Genomic DNA, 19,872 nt, shown 5'->3' with positions numbered 1-19,872 from the left:
CACATTCTTTCTTGGCTCTAGGGCGAGGCATCTTGGAAGCAGGAATCCGGTTAATGACTTTATAATTCAAACCACTTTTACACGTCGTGTGCAACGTGTGACTTAGGAAAATATCTTGACTTTGAGCTCTTCCACAAGGTTTGAAAGCTTAAGTTGGAACCGCCATCAAGATGGCTTACCTTTCATTAGCAACCATCAAGTTAAAGCGTCTGTCTTATTTATTTATTATAAACCACTTCCGTCAAGACATAAATAAACAAGAGCCACAGCCCAGGGAGTAACAACAACGGCACGTTTCAACGTCCGGGAACAGAAATAAAAATACAAAATTAAGAGGAAGGAATGAGCACCAGTTTTATTTGCCCGACGTTAGTAGCTCTGCAGCGTGACCCGACAAAAGCGTGCCGACAAAACCGTGTCGCTAAAACCGTGACGTCATCAACGCGTCGACAACAGCGTGTCGACAGAATGGTGATTTACAACAGCACGTTGACAGAAGGGCGATTTAAGTTAAGGTAAGGGTTAGGGTTAGGTTTAGGTTTAGCATTACGTTTAGGGTTAGGGTTAGCATTAGGTTTAGGTTTAGGGTTAGGGTTAGCATTAGGTTTAGTGTTAGCGTTAGGTTTAGGGTTAGGGTTAGGGTTAAGTTTAAGGTTAGGGTTAGCGTTAGGTTTAGGTTTACAGCGCCCTTCTGTTGGCGCGCTGTTGCCGGCGCGATTCAGCGCTCATTCGTCGGCGCAGTTCAGAACTCGCGGTTTTTTCACCGCGGCTTAGTCGGGCGCGCTTTTGTCGGTTGCCCTTTTGTCGGTGAACCGCTCTGCAGGATTCGACCCAGAGGCCTCTTCTCGCCTTCCAGGAAATCCGGAGAGGATGATATGTTTTTTCTAGAGGAAGGGTGCCTCCCCGATTCAGCCCCCTCCTGCCAACCCTCTAGATCAGGAGCCTCTAACTCCCAGTTCATGGCCCAATACTGGGCTGCAACCTGTTGGGAATCGAGCTGTACAAGCGATGAGCGAGAGCACAAAGCTCCATTTATGGAGAAGCCAGCAGAGAAGATTGCAACTGGCATTTCACGTACTTGACAACAGGTGGTAAGTGCAAGCAGGGTTACCATAACATCCAGGTCATGTGATCGCAGGGGTGGTATATTTGAGAAATGAAGCCTTAACCACTTAACCAGCCGAGGTGGTGCAGTGGTTAGGGTGCAGCACTGCAGCCACTTCAGCTGACTGTTATCTGCAGTTCAGCGGTTCAAATCTCACCGGCTCAAGGTTGACTCAGCCTTCCATCCTTCCAAGGTGGGTAAAATGAGGACCCAGATTGTTGTTGGGGGCGATATGCTGACTCTGTAAACCGCTTAGAGAGGACTGAAAACCCTATAAAGCGGTATATAAGTCTCACTGCTATTGCTAAATAAGAAGGCCCCAATCCGAGATTTAAGCGTGGCAGGCACTTCTTCCAATTGGCTCAATGAGGAAGACATTCAAGGATTTTTTTTTTTCAATTGTTCACTTACCAAGCTGGATGCGGCAACTTCACTGTAGAGAAGTCCAAAAGGCACAATCAGAAAATGTTCTTGCTCCATATTTACTCTGACCTGCAAAGATGGAGAAGGAAGGAGACGCAAAGCTCTGAGAGCCAAAATCTGAAATGCACAAAACTCAAAAGATAGATTGAAAAGTCAATAGATCTAAGAGAGTTCTGCTGATTTTGCAAAGGTGGTCCTTTGAGGTCCTCCCCAGGTGACCCGAATTTCCCACTTTTGCTTCCTCAGCAGAACGATGCTGGATTCTCGCTAACCGCATCGGCAATTCCGTAGTTGCAAATAGGCTTTAGCAGAGAGGATCCCTGTTTTGGATCTCAGCAAAAACAGTAAACCTAATACCTATCCTTAAGCACAAAGGCTAATGGAATCCATAGATCTGTTCCAAGGGAGGGAGGGAGGGAGGGAGGGAGGGAGGGAGGGAGGGAGGGAGGGAAGGAAGGAAGGAGACAGAAGAAGAACGTAGGAAGGTAAAAAAAAGAAACAAAAAGGGAGGGAGGGAGAGAGGCAAGAAGAAATGAAAAGGAAAGAAACAAAAAGAAGGAAGGAAGGAGGGAGGAAATAAAAAAAAGAAAAGAAAAAAGAAACAAGAAGGGAGGGAGGGAGAGAAGAAGGGAAGGAAAAGGAAAGGGAAGGGATGAGGAAGATGGTATTTTGCTGTGCTCACTTGATCCCTCACCCTAGACAAACTGGACCTCCAATTTACTCCAGGAGGCGGCAAATTCCAAGGGAAGAAAATGCCCCCACCCACCCACCCCAAAACAGTGGGGCAGGTTCTCCCAGTTCATGCTGCCAGCATGAAAAAGGAAAAAGACAAAATTGTCCTTTGCCTTAAAAAAAAAAAAAACCGCACGCGTGCACAGAAGCAGAAGTCACCTATCTCTGTGCAGTCGTTCTACGTGAGAATGCCCACGCACCCTTACCTACCCCTAGTGGGACAGGTCCCCATGTAGAACCACTGCCCAGAGGTAGGTGGCGGCTGCTTCTGTTTAAGGCTAAAGACAATTTTGCGTCGTTCAGTTTATGCGGGTTATAACTTTATTGCTTTGGGGCTTGGCTTGAATGTGATCGGAATCCTCCCCCCCCCTCCCCGTTTTATTTCTCCTGGGGAACTGCCTACTCACAGTGATGTGATTGTAAATAAGCTGAGACCAGCCAAATAGGTCGGCCAGCCTGTAGAAAGCGGCCAATTTGCACCGTAGTAACTTCTCTCCTTTCTCGTAAGCGATGGAATCTGATCCCCGCAGATCGTTCACGGGGGTCACCATACCGAGGCCTGAAAGAAAAGATACGGGCAAAAACACGGTTTTAATAGGAGCGCCTCTCCGATGTAATTAAAATAATTGCCGATGGTTAAAACGCAAAACTACTAAGGGTGGTTCTTGACTTACAACAAGGCCACTCAAAGTTACGAGGGGCACTGCGAAAATGAATGACTTTGGGTCGTTTTTCAGAGTTGCGAATTTTGCGGCCTTGCCACGATCAGGGGATCAAAATTCAGAGGATTGGCGACCGGTTCATATTTACGGCCTTCGGTGAATCCCAAGGCCTTGTGGATCCCCTTTTGCGACCTTCTGACAAGGAAAGTCAAGGGGGAAGCCAGATTCAGTTAACGACCGGGTTACTAATGTCTATCAACAGCAGCGATTCATGTAAGAACTATGGCAAGAAAAGTCGTAAAATGAGGCAAAACTCACTTAACAACAGGAGAAACTTTGGGCTCAATTGCGGTCGTTAGTCGAGGACAACCTGTACAGCCAAGGTGTCATCAGCCCTTCCCCCCTCTCTCACTCACTCATGTTTAAGGCAGTCATGCCTCCTTGCGGAGCTAGTGGGTAGATGTTGGGAACGTTGGTCGTCATGAAGTCTGCAATCTGTTGTAGAGCCAGCAGGCCTGTAGGATTCTTCCCTTTCTTGAACTGTTCCTGGATCATGGATTCCAATTCTTCACAGAATGCCTAATAACAGAGCAACAGTGCATGTGAAAAGGCCGCTTGAAGGAGCCGTGGACTTGACTTGGTGTCCAACCTTGCGCAAAAGCAGGCTCCTTTGCTAGGGTGCAGGAACTGAGCGGAAATTTTCAGGATCTGGCTTGAAAATTTCAGCTCCCCTTAGCAGACAATTCTGAGGGAAATTCTCCAAGGGAATTTCAGCTCCCCTCAGCAGACAATTCTGAGGGAAATTCTCCTGAGGAAATTTCTGCTCCCCTCAGCAGACAATTCTGAAGGAAATTCTCCGAGGGAATTTCAGCTCCCCTCAGCAGACAATTCTGAGGGAAATTCTCTGAGGGAATTTCAGTTACCCTCAGCAGACAATTCTGAGGGAAATTCTCCGAGGAAATTTCAGCTAGCCTCCAGAGATTGGAGGGGGTCTTCTCAGCAGGTGGCAGCAGCTTGCAAACCTTTCCTACTGGTTTCCCCAATGATTTCATGGGGAAGCCAGCAGAGAAAACTGCAACTGGCAATCACATAATTACAGGGTAGTTGACAATCCAATGGTAAGTGCAAACATGTTGCTGAGCATCCAGATCATGCGGTATGTGTGTGTGTGTATGTGTAAAACGTTTGCCTGAAAGCCAGAAGTTGTTCCATCTTTCCTGAGACTGTTGTAATTCTGTTCCCTCATTAAACGGTCGTAAATCAAGGAGTATCCGTAGCACTTTTCAAGGAGAGAGGGTGTCACAAAATATTATGTAGCTTTGATTACATTGATTTACCAATCTTATGTAGGGAAAAAAAATTGGCCTGCAAGCACCCCTTAATTCTCTGAAGTCCATATACTGCAGTATTAAGAGTGTAATATTCTGGTATTTTATCACCGCTTTGGTTCAGTAACAACAGAAGAAGAAAAATACATAATGCTTGTAGAATGGATTCAAGAGCTATTTAAGGCTTTTTCACCCACACAGAACCCTTTCAAATGAAACTGCATTAGAAATCTGAAGTAAAAAACAGAGACAAGCAGTACTTTTCAAGGAAACACATACACATGTGCACTTTAAGAGGCTTTTCTACCATATTTTTCGGAGTATAAGAAGCTCCAGAGTATAAGATGCACCTTAGTTTTTGGAGAGGAAAATCAGAAAAAAAAAATCTGCCTCTTCCTACCAGCATCCATTGTATTTAACTGGCTAGCGTCCTGTCAGTATGTGAGAGAGTTGAGGGCTGTTTGGAAACAAACAGTATTTGCTGTGTGAGCAACAAGGAAGGAGACAGCAAGGAGCCTGGGCGTGGCTTCTTCTGTACTAAAGCTGTGCTGATATCTGAAACTAAAACTGAAAGTGAAACTTCTCTCCTCTGCTGAACTGCCACGTTGGAAAACCTGCTTTTGGTATTGTATATTTTTACTTCATGTATTATATTATATATAAAGAGAAGTTGTTGAATCCTGCTGAATCAGTTACTTGTGTGTGCTTTCTGAATGTGATTGCTGCTGCAAACTCTGACACCTCCTTGCAGCAAATAGGGAACAGCCTGACGTTATCATAGCCTGATTCAGCATGAACAGCTGATTGGCGGAAGGATCAGCCGCCCGGAATATCCCCAATCAGCTGTTCCAGGCTGCAGGGATTGCCACAGACCATCGGCTCCTCCATGCCTCGCATCTGTTTTTGGCTACATTTCGTGTATAAGACACACACAAATTTTCCCCCTCTTTTAGGAGGGGGAGTGTGTATCTTATATTCTGAAAAATACAGTATATTGTTTGAAAGTTTCTTTAAAGCACAGACATTTTAATTAAATTAATTAAATTTTCTCATTTTTCTTTTCTTGTAGCTTGCTATGCATTCTTAGGATCGAACTTGTTACACCATGCTTCTTCGTTCGGTAATGCAATGGGGGGGGGGGAAATTGATTATATATTCTTACTGGACTTTGGAGGATCATGGATACTCTCTTCTTCTGTTCCATCATATTGAAATCCTGGCGAAGGTCAGGGGCCATATTCCTCTCTCGCAAGTATTCAGGGTTATTTTCATCCACTCTGTCAAAATATCTCTCTTTATGTGGAGCTGTTGGAGGTGGTGAAGTTACCACCTCCGCTCTCGTTTCCCCATTCATAGTAAAGTTTCAACAGTGCTGCAAAAGGGAGAAGAAAATACATTAAAAAAAATAGATACCAAGTGGTTCCTGTTAAAGCAACTGGAAACAGCTGGAACACAATTGAGCCCAGAATTTACGTTGCTAAGTGAGAAATTTGTTAAATGAGTTTTGCCCCATTTTACAATCTTTCTTGTCCCAGTTGTTAAGTGAATAACGATAAGACTTATGCACTGCTTCACAGTGCTTTACAGCCCTTTCTGGTTTACAGAGACACCCTATTGCCCCCAACAATCTGGGTCCTCATTTTACTGACCTTGGAAGGACGGAAGGCTATGAGTCAACCTTGAGCCTGGTGAGATTCGAACTGGAACAAATTGCAGGCAGACGGTAGTCAGCAGAAGAAGCCTGCAGTACTGCGCTCTAACCACTGCGCTACAACAGCTCATCACTGCAGTCATTAGTCACATACTCTGTTTCCCTAAAAATAAGACCTTCGCGGATAATAAACCCAATCGGGCTTTTGAGCGCATGCACTAAAATAAGCCCTCCCCGAAAATATTGCAACACAGGAGCAGCCATGAGCTGACCACGCTCGCTGCCTCCTGCACCTCAAAAATAATAAGACCTCCCTGAAAATAAGGCCAAGTGCTTATTTTGGAGGGGCAAAAGAAAATAAGGCCCTGTCTTATTTTCGGGGAAATACGATAGTTGTTAAGTGAATCTGGCTTCCTCATTTGCTTATCAGAAAGTTGCAAAAGGGGACTCACATGACCCTGGGACATAGCAATGGTCATAAATATGAACCAGCCGTGAAGCATCCAAATATAAATCACGTGACCATGGGGATGTTGCAACGATCCTGAGTGTGAAAACAGTCATGTCACTTTTTCAGTGGTGTAACTTTCTTTTTCACACTTACAACTATAGGTAAGCATTTACAAGCGCTCGAAGACGAGGGCTACCCGTATTTAAAAAGGAGTTAAAGAAATCTGCAGAGCTCTCATGACTACCAGTTAATTTTCATAAATCACATTTCATATTTTTTCATACAGTGCTCAAAACTCCATATAAAATCCCCACAGTTTTAAGGATTCCACCCCGACTTACAATAGTTTAGTGACTGCTGAAAGTTACAACAGCATTGAAAAAAAGTGACTTATGACCGTTTTGAGGACCACGTCCCCATGGTCACATGATCAAAAATCCAAATAACTGACTTACGATGACAGTTGCAGTCTCCCGGGGTCACTCGATCCCCTTTTGTGATCTTCTGAGAAGGAAAGTCACTGGGGAAACCGGATTCGGTTAACCGTGTTACTAATTTAAGCACCGCAGCGATCCACTTAACAACTGTGGCAAAAGGTCGTAAAATGTGGCAAACACCTAACAAATGTCTCACTTAGCAACAGAAATTTTGGGCTCAATTGTGGTTGTTGAGGACTATAGATTTCCTGCACAAATAATCCACCACAATTCTCATGACTTTCTTGGATTTTCAAATCGCTCCAACATGATGTTTTTTGTATCGTCCCTGCCAGAAGGCCAACTCCCAGCCTGCTGATGGAGGGGAGGGGGCGGGGGGGGTGGTGCAACTGTCTATTTGCAGGAAATCCTGAACAAAAGCTCCACCCGTGGCTTCCTGCCCACCCTGGGGGCTCTCTGTTTAAAAGCAGATGGAGGAAAGGCTGCACCTGGCCGGGTCCCAGGAAAACGCAGCCAGGGCCAGTCAAGCACACCGCCCCCCTCCTTTCCCTCTGAATCGCCAGCTATGCAGAAAGGACTTTCTGGTTTTTTTCTTTGAAGACTTTTCACTTCTCATCCAAGAAGCTTTTTCAACTCTGACTGGATGGTGGGAAAAGGTGAGATTTATACTCCTTGCAGACAGCTGGTCATTTGCATCCTTTCAGAGAATTCCTCAGGCCGTTTGAAGGTTTGTCTGTGTCCTCAGGGTCACCTGAGGTTCAAATGGGCGTGGAGCCTCCTTGGAACTGCTGAATGGACCGTTTTTTAGACTGGAGAAAGAGGACGCCGTATCCCTCCATCTCTGTTGAGAGGGGGCTGTTCGGTTTTGACATGGACGGCCTCTTTGAGACCTCTTTCAAACCAGCTGTCAAAGAAGCCATCCATGTCAAAACTGAACAGGCCTCTCCCAACAGAGATGGAGGGATACGACCTCATCTGTCTCCAGTCTACAACACAAAGTCCTTTTTGCAGTTCCAAGAAGGCTCCACACCTCATTTGCATCACTCAGGTGACCTTGAGGACACAGGCAAACCTCTAAGCGGCCTCAACGGCTCTCCAAAAGAATGCAAATGACCAGCTGTCTGCAAGGAGTATCAATCCTTCCATTCCCCATTGGTATGATGACCTGGATGGCTGAGAATCTCCCTAGACATTTAATTATACACTACAAAGCTGAAGAAGCTTCCTGGATGAGAAGCGAAATGTCTTCCAAGAAAAACCAAGGAAGTCCAGTTTAAAAAAAGCACCTTTGGGACCACCACAGCCTGGATGACGGAGAATGCAGACACTTCCTTAGGGTCATCCTCAGCCAGGAGAGGTCTAGAGGAGCGTAAATGAAGATGAACAGAGCTGGAAAAAGCCAGTTTAAAAAAGGCCAAGGAACGGCAGTGGGAGGAAGACAGACGGAGAACACTTTGCTCCGACAGTCCACGGTTAAGAGCAGAGCAGTTTTGGCTCACCGCCAGGGTCCTCTGCCCCTCCGCAGCCGTTTGGATTTTCTTTGAGCCTCTTTTGGGTACTGGCACAGAGAAGCCCAATTTGAAGGCGAAGGCAGGAAAGAACAGCCTGAAACGCTGCTGCGGCACGTGGCTGACACACCCAAGTGTTTAGATAAAAGAAATTCTTTTTCATGGAGCAGATTAGTATTCGCTTTCCGTCTGTGAAAGGCTGTCCCCCCCCTCCCCCTCAAAAAAAGCCCAACCCCACCCTGAATGGAGGCCAACAGAAGTCGTAAATTCAAGAGCTCCACAAAGGGAAAGAGAGTTCAACTGAGCAAAATGCAGATGTTTTACACGGAACTGTGCCAGACCTCTCTCGTCCTCCGTGCAACTCTTTAAAAACAGCAGGGAAAACCTTTCTTAAATCAATCATGACACATTTTTACCCCTGGAGGTTTGAAAGGGATGGTGATGACCTCGTCACCGCCCCTGAATGGGCTTTTAAGTAGAAAGAAAAATCCCAAGAAGAAGGGTGCAAACATCTTTATTCGGTCATTGCTGTTCGGAAAACCTTGGTGGTCTGGGTGAAGGAACAGAAATGTCCCATATTTGTATGACACTTTTCCTGGATAGCAATAGCAATTAGACTTATATACCGCTTCATAGGGCTTTCAGCCCTCTCTAAGCGGTTTATAGAGTCAGCATATCGCCCCCCACAGTCTGGGTCCTCATTCCACCCACCTCGGAAGGATGGAAGGCTGAGTCAACCTTGAGCCGGTGAGATTTGAACCGCCGAACTGCAGCTAACAGTCAGCTGAAGTGGCCTGCAGTACTGCACTCTAACCACTGCGCCACCTCGGCTGTGAGTTTTTCCTCTGTAAACCACAGGGAGGCTGGGAGTATTCCTGTTTTACCTGGCCTTGCCTGTTTGCATTATTAACGGCTGTTATCTGGCACACCTCTTACTTAGAAACTTTTTCCACACAAAGCCATTTTGGTACACCAAAATGTAAAAGTGGTGAGAGACAGCACCACGGTGCTTTGTGCTCCGAGTGAGAGGCACGTTCCTAGGAAGAAAACGAACTCTGGCTAGTGAAGTCTGGCTGGAGACACAAGAGGGAGGGACCGGATATATATCCCCCCCGAGCCCAGGAATCCCAAAACGCTTCACCTCTGCGAAGAACAGATTAAAGCCGTTGGCTTTGCTCCGTTTCGGCCATAAAAGCAGGAGGACAGGGAAGTCATTTCCAAACCTTTGACTCTAAATGAGAAAAACTAAAGAGGATTTTCTCAAACATAAAGGGGTGGGGTGTCCCTTTTCAGATGAGCTCAGCTGCCCAGGACTGCGTGGATGCATTTTTCATGCTGTTTTCTTGGCAATTGTACCTACATTCTCCTTTCGTCCTTTCTATTTTTTCTTTCTTTCTTTTTTTGTTATTCATAAACATTTTGAATACAGAGTATTTGTCAGGGCGTGTCAATGATAGCGAACCTTTTTGGCACCAAATACCCAAACTGGAACATGCATGTATATGCACGTGCGTGTGCCAGAGCGCTGGAAACCCAAAGACCAGCTAGCCGGTGTGTGCATGCCTGTTTTGGGGGCATTTTCAGGCTGTTTTCTGGGCCCCCAAAACAACCTGAAAACGGCCCAAAAAATGGTTTTTAAAAAGTCTGTTTTTAGGCCGTTTTCCTGAGTTCTGGTGCCCACAAAGACCAGCTGGCTGGCACACAAAAACACCCTGAAAAATGCCCCCCAAATGCCCTGTTTTTTGGTGCTCCGGCACCCGTGAAGACCAGCTGGCAATGGTGTGCGTGCCCACAGAAAGGCATGTGTGTCTTAGGTTCGCCTTCACGGGGTTAGATCATTTACAAAATAAAAACAAAGAGAAAACAAAACAAAATATTAACACATATACATAGTTTTGGCTCAACCTCTTCTTTATATTAGCTTATTCATAATTCTGCTAATTATGTTAGCATATTTATAATTATAAACCATATTTATACTTAGTTCATACATAGCAATAGTCTTTCTTCATCTGATTTCTACCTCTTATCTCTAGCCACTTGTAAAATCTATTCTGTGCCAAGTAATATTCTGTGTCTTGTCTTTTATTTTTAAAATCAATCTATCCATCTCGGCACCATCTAATATTTTTCCGAATTACATCCTCATCTGTTCTCATTTTTTCCAATATTGTGCAAATGCAATCCTTGCTGCTGTCAGTACATGCAAAACTAAATATATAGTCTCTTTATCATAGTCCTCCGGCATTATATCCGACAAAAAAATTTCTGGTTTCAGATCCATATTTTGCTGAATCATTTTTTCCACCCAAGTATGTATTTTCTTCCCATATTTTCTTGCTTTCATACAAGTCCACCACGTATGATAATAAGTACCTGGGGCCTGATTACATTTCCAACATTTGGCAGGATGCAAATCCTTTCAATCCCCTTCTAGCCTACAAGAAGTTTCCTGCGGATCTCCTCTCCGAGTGGCCAGAAAGATCCAGCTGAGCTCAACACAAGATGCTGGCAAGCCTGTGTCCATTACATCCGTCACATGAGCAACTGCAGAGGAGTAGGGAGAGCCAGCAGCCAGCAGAGCTGGCAGCAGAGTCGGACAGTGAGGAGGTTGGGGAGGAACAGGGGCCAGTCCTGGGGGCTGAGGAAAACTCAGAGCGCTCTGCGCTGGAGGCAGAGAGGGGGCTAGACAGCAGTGAGGCAGAAGAACAGCTGGAGCCTGTTTCCAGTATGTGCATGCACAGAGCTGCCAGAAGACAAGAACAACTCAGAAAGCAGGGTCGACTTGGGAATAAAGCCAGACCTTGAAGGTGATTGGCCCCTCCCGTAGGAAACAAAAGAGCAGCGAAGGGGGAGGGGGCTTCTGCAGGAAACAATTCATTCATTCGGTCGTTTCAAGAGTGGAAAGTTCTGTTTGTGACTATAAGAGACTCTGGGCCAAGTTTTGCCTCTCCTTGCGTTTGGAAACTAGTTATCTGGCAGCTCTCCAAGCATGATAAGGTTTGTGTTGATAAACATTCCTCTGTTTGCCAAACCTGTCTGACTGCGAATGAAAGGAATTCATAGTCATGTAAATGAAAGAGGTTTTGCTGGGACCAAGACTCTGCTTCGTGCTTTTTAAGGAATCCTGGGTCAGAACAGATAGCATTTGGAAACCAGCCAAGCAGGGCCCTCCCAGCCTCATTGGGCAGGAGGAGGAGAGACGGTAAAGCACCACAGGCTTGCCCAGTTCCATTATGCCAACATCTTCGCTCGAGAAAGGAGGGCTCTATCTTACCAGCTTGCCTTGTTCCTAAGCTCGCCTACCCTGCCTGAAGGATTGGCAAGAAAAGCTTCATATTGCACCACAGAGCCAGACAATTTTGAAAAAAAAAAGAATTACTCTTGAAATGCGATTGATTATTGCTTTTCAATGCTGCAGTTGCAATCGACCCTATTTTGTTATCCCCGCCTGGGTTTAAATTAATCCATCGTAAGTAAGGTTACCATAGGGTAGAAATCTATCACATCACATCAGGGCACCAATGCTTACAGACAGACGTAAAGGGTATAAGTTTAATGGCGTAAAGAAGAAAGGGGTGGTGGTGATTTTTTTGTCTAGACACCATTAACATATAGACATTAAATTATAACACACACATTATACACACACTTGTCTCAACACATTATATTTATGTCTATTAGGGAGTCTCCAGATAGTTATTTTGAAATGTTCTTGCCTCGTTCCTAATATTTAGATTTCATACGTCCAACTTTCCTATGTTATCCTTTTTCAATGGGATAAAGGAATCCAGGGGTTTTCCCCTTTAAGTGAATAGCACCCACCCAACTGCTGACTCTAAAGGAGGAGCGATTCAAAATACCTTCTGCTGCTGATGAGCATATGCAGTATTTTGGGGATTATAAGACGCACCTTTTTCCCCCAAAAGAAGGTGAAATTCTGGGTGAATACAAGATTTTTGGCCTCCCAAACCACCACCACCCCCGCCCATCCAGTTTTTCCCAAAAATGAATGCACAGAGGGTTGGGAGGCCTGCAAAGTGCTCCTGGGGGCTGGGGAGGGCAAAAACAAGCAAAAAATGGGCCAATTTTTCACAAAAATGAGGCTGCTTTTGCCCTCCCAAGCCCCCAGGACCACTGTACAGGCCTCTCAAACTTTCTGCATGCCCCCCCCCCTTCACAAAAAAAATGGTTTGGGAGGCCTGCAGAGTGCTCCTGGGGGCCAGGGAGGGCAAAAAAATATATATTTTTTTAATTTACCTCTTCAAAATCTTGGTGCGTCTTATACTCCAGTGCGTCTTATAGTCTGAAAAATACAGTAGGATTTGCAAAAAGATGGACGGTCGCCTCTCGCTTGGGAGGTTTGTATCCCTATCTGAAAACACCACAATCCCCCTAGCCAGCATGGTGGGGTGGGGGTTTAAAAAGGAGGAGCACTGGAGCAGCACAAGTCACGCTCCGGCTGCTAAGAGACCATGAAGTCTGCTCAGAGCCGATATGGGGACACTGCAGCAGAGGCTAACCCCACAGGTCACATCCTATAAATAAATGGAACCCAACGGAGGATGGCAACCAACTGGGTGCACTGTAGAAATTAAGTCCGAAGAGTAGAGAGTGGGAGACCGTGAGCCAGTCACTGCCTCTCAGCCTTAGAAAGGAGGCAATGGCAAGCCACGTCCAAAATCCCAGCAAGAAAACTGCAGGGAGTCAACCCTGACTCAGAGACACAAGACAGGAACAGGCTCAGCAACCATGGTCTTCTGGCCTTCAGAAATACTTATGATGCTCCTGGATCCATCAGCTCAGGCAAGGGTCCATGGTCCACAGCAGGAGCTTGAAAAAAGCCAGCACCTGCAGGGGGGTGGAATGTAACCACAGGAAAGCCAGGACTTCTGCAATCAACCTAGATTTATTAATAGCGATAGCAGTAGCATTTAGACTTAAATACCGCTTCACAGTGCTTTACAACCCTTTCTGTGGTTTACAGAGTCAGCCTCTCACCCACTTCGGAAGGATGGAAGGCTGAGTCAACCTTGAGCCTGGTGAGATTTGAACTGCTGGCTGTGGACAAGAGTTAGCCTGCAATACTGCATTATAACAGGAAGGGAGGGACAATAGCATTTAGACTTATATTCCGCTTCACAGTGCTTTACAGCCCTCTCTAAGCGGTTTACGGAGTCAGCATATTCCCCCAACAATCTGGGTCCTCATTTTACCCACCTCGGAATGATGGAAGGCTGAGTCAACCTTGAGCCCATCAGGATTGAACTTCTGGCTGTGGGCAGAAATAGCCTGCAATACTGCATTCTAACCGCTTGCGCCACCACGGTTCCTATTTATTAAATTTATATGCTGACCATCTTCTTATCCTTGTTTACAGGTTTTCAAATAATTTTTTTTTAAAGCAAGTTTTAAAATGGCTAAAAGTAGAATCACCAAACTGTTTTAAAACTTTAGGATTGCTTGATAGCCCTTGATTTAATCCACATTCCAAGCTATTTAATCAATAATTTTAAAAACTGGGGGTGGATACTCACACCACTTTGCAAAACAACAGAACTGTCGCAAAGGTGTGAGAATAAATGACTGCTGAAGTGCTCCACAACGTCAGAGAAGATGACGGATGAGACCAAAGCATGACAAGCTTCAGTCTGGAGGGCTTTTTAATGAATTTAAGGATGTTGGAGGAAAAAAGGACATCCGAGAACGTGAGAGGGATAGGCAGGGACAAAGATATAGTGAGTAGCAGGGATGTGTTATGTTTGTCTAACATCCACAGTAGTTCTTTCAAATCATTTTTGAGATGTGCATTTTTGGAAATATTCGAAACAAAGCAAACTGCTAGATGGAGATGGGAAAGAGCTATCAGGTAACAATGAAAAAGCAGAACTAGTAACTCCTTTCTTTGCAGCCTTCTAGAAAAAGGGAGTATGCATTCTTCCTAATCCCTGGGCAGAAAGGGATCTCAGAGATCTTCTAGACCAACCCTCTTATCCATTGTGGGAACCCTCAGGCCAAGGGATCCAGTGATGACACAGTCATCATTTGGGAGTTAAGGTCCACACATCTTAAATTTGCCAGGATTGGGAAATACTGCTGTCAGGTAATGAGGATTTAATAGCTGCCAGCTGATGTAAGGTTGTAAGTTGTAATCTGAAAGCTAATGCAATTTAAGGCTGATACAATGTGGTGTGTGTGTATATATATGTGTGTGGCCATTAGAGGGCATTTCTCTGCTGCGTGGTAAGGGATTTACCATGTATATGTCTGTATATATTTGTATATAAACCACTATTAATTGTATAAAGGCTCTGTGTGCTGTGTTTTGCTCCTGGGGTTATCTCATATGAATAAATTATACTGCCAAAACTCTGACAACTTCTCCATGCAGCAAATAGGTAGAATGTTCCCAGTCTGCCTTTTCTTCTTTCTGAGCTATAAGGAAGATGCGTTTTCTGCTTTATTTTTAACACAGTGGTTAATTTATCTTAAACAGCAGACCAATACAGCTTATGCAAATTCGCAGGAACGATTCATATCAAGAAGGCAGATGAGGCAATGCCTATGCCCAGAGCATCAACGATGTACATTTGACAGCCCTTAAGTGCTAAGTCACCACAGGGCGATAGCCAATCACAAACCACTGATACAGACACAGCATTAATTCCCTAAATGTCAGCGGGTCTACGTCAGTTCTGCTCCAGCACCTACTCTACAAATATGAGGGAAGATACAATCCTTTTCCTACGTGGCAGCCACTCATTGCAGAACACTTTGTACCAAACAGGCCACAGGTAGTCCTCGACTTATGACAATTGAGTCCAGAATTTATGTTGCTAAGTAAGAAACTTGTTAAGTGAGTTTCGCCCCATTTCACGACTTTTCTTGCCACATTTAAGGGAACATGTCGTTGTTCAATTAGTAGCCCGGGTGTTAAGTGAATCTGGCGTGCCCCTTGACTATGCTTGCCATAAGATCACAAAATATGACGTGATTCTGGGACACTGCAACTGTCATAAATATGAACCATTCTGTCAAGCATCTGATTGTAAATCACGTGCCCAGGTGAATGTTGCAACGGCCGTAAGTGTGAAAAACGCTCCTAGGTAACTTTTTCCAGTGCCGTCAACTTCAAATGGTCACTAAATGAACTGTCGTAAGCTGAGGACTACCTGTATTCAGCCCAGAAAAAAGATCACATCCATCAGAAAAGGAAAGGGGAAAAAAACCCCAAGATAAATGTTTAGAGTCCGCCATAAAACAAGTAAGGTAATACATGTTATTGGAAGGCAGGAGCCATGGTGGCACAGTGGTTAGAATGCAGGATTGCAGGCTAACTCTGCCCACTACTAGGTGTTTGATTCTGACGGGCTCAAGGTTGGCTCAACCATCTGTCCTTCTGAGGTCAGTAAAGTGAGGACCCGGATTGTTGGGGGCAAGAGGCTGACTCTGCAAATCGATTAGAGGGCTCATAAGAATAATAGCAATAGCACTTAGACTACTTCACAGTGTGTTTATAGCCCTTTCTAAGCAGTTTACAGAGTTAGCCTCCCCTCCCCCCAATCTGGCTCCTCATTTTACCCACCTTGGAAGAATGGAAGGCTGAGTCAACCTTGAGTTGGTCAGGATTGAACTCATGGCAGTGGAGCAGAGTTAGCCTGCAATACTGCATTCTAACCACTCTGCCACCATGGCAAAGAAGGGAGGGAGGGAGGGAGAAAAGAGAGAGAAGGAAGCAAGCAACAACAATAGCACCTAAACTTATATACCGCTTCACAGTCCTTTGCAGTCCTCTCTAAGCAGTTTACAGAATCAGCATATTGCTCCCAACAATCTGGGTCCTCATTTTACCAGCCTCAGAAGGACAGAAGGCTGAGTCAACCTTGAGCCTGGTGAGATTTGAATTGCCAAATTGCAAGCAGCCAGCAGAAGTAGCCTGCAGGACTGCACTCTAACAACTTTGCTTTAGGGCATCAGTTGAGGATCTAGCTTTTCCCGGGCTCATTTGAAAGACAAAACTCATGCTGAAAATAACAGTCCAAGCATTCAATTAATATCTGTATTCTCCATAATAAAATTGCCCTGATCCTGCACTGGGATCCTAAAGAGAGCAGAATCTTAATTCCGGATAAAAATAGGGAGGGTCCAAATAAACTCACGAACTAAAAAGAAGAGAGAAGAGACACGGCGGAACAAAAATAAATAAATGAATAAAATATGGCTGGCCAATCCCATCCCCTCCACCCTAGTTAAAAAGTCAGACAGATGGGAGATTTCAAATAATGAAACACACACACACACATACACCACTCCTTTGGTAGAGATCTTGGTAGCCCAAGCAGATTTGGAAAGAAAGGGGACCTCTTTCTTTCTTTCCTTCCTTCCTTCCTTCCTTCCTTCCTTCCTTCCTTCCTTCCTTCTTTCTTTCTTTCCCAACTCAGGAAGCTCAAACTGCCCAAGGAGCTGCTGATTAAGTTCTACAGAGGAATGATTGAGTCTGTCATCTGTACCTCTATAACTGTCCGGTTTGGTTCTGCAACCCAACAAAACAGACCCAGACTTCGGAGGAGAATCAGAACTGCACAAAAAACAATGGCTACCAGCCTGCCTTCCATTGAGGATCTGAACACTGCACGAGTCAAAAAAGAGGGCTGTGAAAATATCTACCGACCCCTCGCATCCTGGACATCAATTGTTTCAACTTCTAACCTCAAAACAATGCTATAGGGCACTGCACACCAAGACAATTAGACACAAGGAGTTTTTTCCCCAAACACTATCAGTCTGCTAAACAAATAATTCCCTCAACACTTTCAAACTACTCACTAAGGCTGCATTACCATTAATCTTCTCATTGTTCCTATCACCCATCTCCGCTCACGTAGGACTGCAGGACTGTAACTTGTTGCTTGTATCCTTATGATTTATACTGATATTGTTTCCTGATTATTTATCTGTACCCTATCATTAAGTGTTGTACCTTACGGTTCTTGACAAATGTACCTTTTCTTTTTATGAACTCCGAGAGCATCTGCACCAGACAAATTCCTTGTGTGTCCAATCACACTTGGCCAGTAAATTCTATTCTATTCCATTCTTTCCACGTTCTATTCTATTTCCATATTCTGTTCTATTCTATTCAATTTCCTATTCTATTCTATTCCATCTTCTCATCTCTTCTCCTGAGCTAAAAGACTATATAAGCTAAAAGTCTATATAACATATTTATATATAGGACTAAAAGCCTATATAAGCTAAAAGTCTATATGTTATTTATATATAAAAGTCTACATAAGCTAAAAGTCTATATTTATATATAGGACTAAAAGCCTATATAAGCTAAAAGTCTGTATGTTATTTATATATAAAAGTCTATATAAGCTAAAAGTCTATATAAGATGTTTATATATAGGACTAAAAGCCTATATAATCTAAAAGTCTATATAAGATGTTTATATATAGGACTAAAAGCCTATATAATCTAAAAGTCTATATAAGATGTTTATATATAGGACTAAAAGTCTATATAAGCTAAAAGTTTATATAAGATGTTTATATATAGGACTAAAAGCCTATATAAGCTAAAAGCCTATATAAGATGTTTATATATAGGACTAAAAGCCTATATAAGCTAAAAGTCTATATAAGATGTTTATATATAGGACTAAAAGCCTGTATAAGCTAAAAGCCTATATAAGATGTTTATATATAGGACTAAAAGCCTATATAAGCTAAAAGCCTATATAAGATGTTTATATATAGGACTAAAAGCCTATATAAGCTAAAAGCCTATATAAGATGTTTATATATAGGACTAAAAGCCTATATAAGCTAAAAGTCTATATGTTATTTATATATAAAAGTCTATATAAGCTAAAAGTCTATATTTATATATAGGACTAAAAGCCTATATAAGCTAAAAGTCTATATAAGATGTTTATATATAGGACTAAAAGTCTATATAAGCTAAAAGTTTATATAAAATGTTTATATATAGGACTAAAAGCCTATATAAGCTAAAAGCCTACATAAGATATTTATATATAGGACTAAAGGCCTATATAAGCTAAAAGCCTACATAAGATGTTTATATATAGGACTAAAAGCCTATATAAGCTAAAAGTCTATATAAGATGTTTATATATAAGGCTATATAAATATATGGGCTACTGCTATGATGTGCCGCCCCCTCCTCCTCCAATGGGCCCGTTCCAAGGGGGGGGGGGGGTCCACGAAGCTCCCCCCATACACTTCCAGCATCTCCCAACCTCAAGCGGCTTTTGCAGATGCGGGACTCCAACTCCCAGAATGCCCCGGGGCAGCAAGGCTGAGGCGCGGTGGTCGTGGTGGGGGTCTTTCCCTCCCCCTCGGCCCCCTCCCAATCTCCCTCAGGAAGACGTCCCTTAAGGGAAAAAGCGTCCCTCAGGGGGGGAAAAAACACGGGTGGGGAGGGGTCTCAAGGCCTCTCTAACCGACACCCCCCTCCCCCCACACCGGGGAACGGCTGAGGGCCTCAGAAAAGGCGCCCGCTTTCCTAACGGCCTTCCCGGCGTGTGGGAGGGAACGGCAGCGGGCCTGGACACGCAGCGGCTCACCTGGCGCGGAGAAGCGGCGGCGGCGGCGGCGGCGACCCAGGCGAGTCGAGGCTGCTCCGGCGGTCCCGCCCTCCTCCGCCTCCGCGGGCGCGGCTGGCAGGTCTGCAGGCCAAAGAGCGCGGCGGGCATTGGACGGCGCCGCCCGGCAGCAAGAAGGCCGCGGATAGGACGGCTCCATGCCCGGGCCACGCCCCGCCTGCCCAGGCCACGCCCACCAATGAGGGCTGAGGCGCAGCTCTGAGAGGGCCTCGCATTCGGGCCTGCCTGCCAGGCCGAGAGGATCCCTCTGCTGTCTCTCTCGGCCGGAGGGCCCTCCGGCGGTAGAGTCTCCGAGGCGCTGTTTGCCTTCCAACCGGACCGGGGGAAGGACGGGGATTCCCTTCGGCTTCTCAGTCAGGCTGCCGAGGCGCCTGGGACGCCCCCTCAAGAGCCAGGCGGGCTGAGCCTCCCATCCGGCCCTCCTGAGGGAACCAAAATAAACCAAAAAGTAGCCCTCAGCTTCGCAGCGCTTCGTTTAGTGACCGTTCCAAAGTTTCGACGGCACTCGGCCGTTTTTTTCACACTTGCAGTGTGTCGTCCCTCCCCCCTCCCGTGGTCACGTGATTTGCATTCAAATGTTGACAGCTGACTCGCACTTACGACGGTCGCAGTGCCCCGAGGTCATATTAACACCTTCGGGTGATGATCTGAGGAGCAAAAAAAAAGCCAACGAGGGAACCAGATTCATTTAACAACTGCTACTCGTTTAACAACCGGCGGTGGTCACGTGATCACAATTCACCCACTTGACAACGGGTTCATATTTACGACCGTTGCAGTGCCCGGGGATCATGCAAATTCCCTTTTGGCGAGCAAAGTCTGTGAGGAAGCCCGATTCGCTCTGCAACTGACTTATCAACGGCACTAATTTGCTTAACAACCGGGTCAAGGACGGTCGTAAAATGGGGCAAGAAGAAATCCCTCTCAACAAACAGCAGTGT

General features: G+C 45.0%; 1 protein-coding gene across 4 annotated transcripts in view; it reads right to left on the bottom strand.

Annotated features, from left to right (window-relative positions):
• ADD1 (adducin 1) overlaps positions 1–19,004 on the bottom strand; it is a 44,804-nt gene extending 25,800 nt beyond the window's left edge. For all 4 annotated transcript variants that reach the window (XM_032223790.1, XM_032223792.1, XM_032223793.1 and 1 more), the window contains exons 1-5: positions 18,893–19,004; positions 5,413–5,622; positions 3,339–3,501; positions 2,668–2,819; positions 1,517–1,597 (exon numbers count right to left, since the gene is read on the bottom strand). In XM_032223790.1, coding sequence (XP_032079681.1) covers positions 1,517–1,597; positions 2,668–2,819; positions 3,339–3,501; positions 5,413–5,604 — 588 coding nt within the window. In that variant the 5' untranslated portion in view covers positions 5,605–5,622; positions 18,893–19,004. The remainder of the gene's footprint in view (positions 1–1,516; positions 1,598–2,667; positions 2,820–3,338; positions 3,502–5,412; positions 5,623–18,892) is intronic.
• Positions 19,005–19,872: the final 868 nt, after the last annotated feature.

The sequence above is a fragment of the Thamnophis elegans genome, chromosome 9 (genome assembly GCF_009769535.1).
Source record: "Thamnophis elegans isolate rThaEle1 chromosome 9, rThaEle1.pri, whole genome shotgun sequence".
NCBI lineage: Eukaryota > Metazoa > Chordata > Lepidosauria > Squamata > Colubridae > Thamnophis > Thamnophis elegans.
This window is presented reverse-complemented; position numbering and strand designations above follow the sequence as displayed.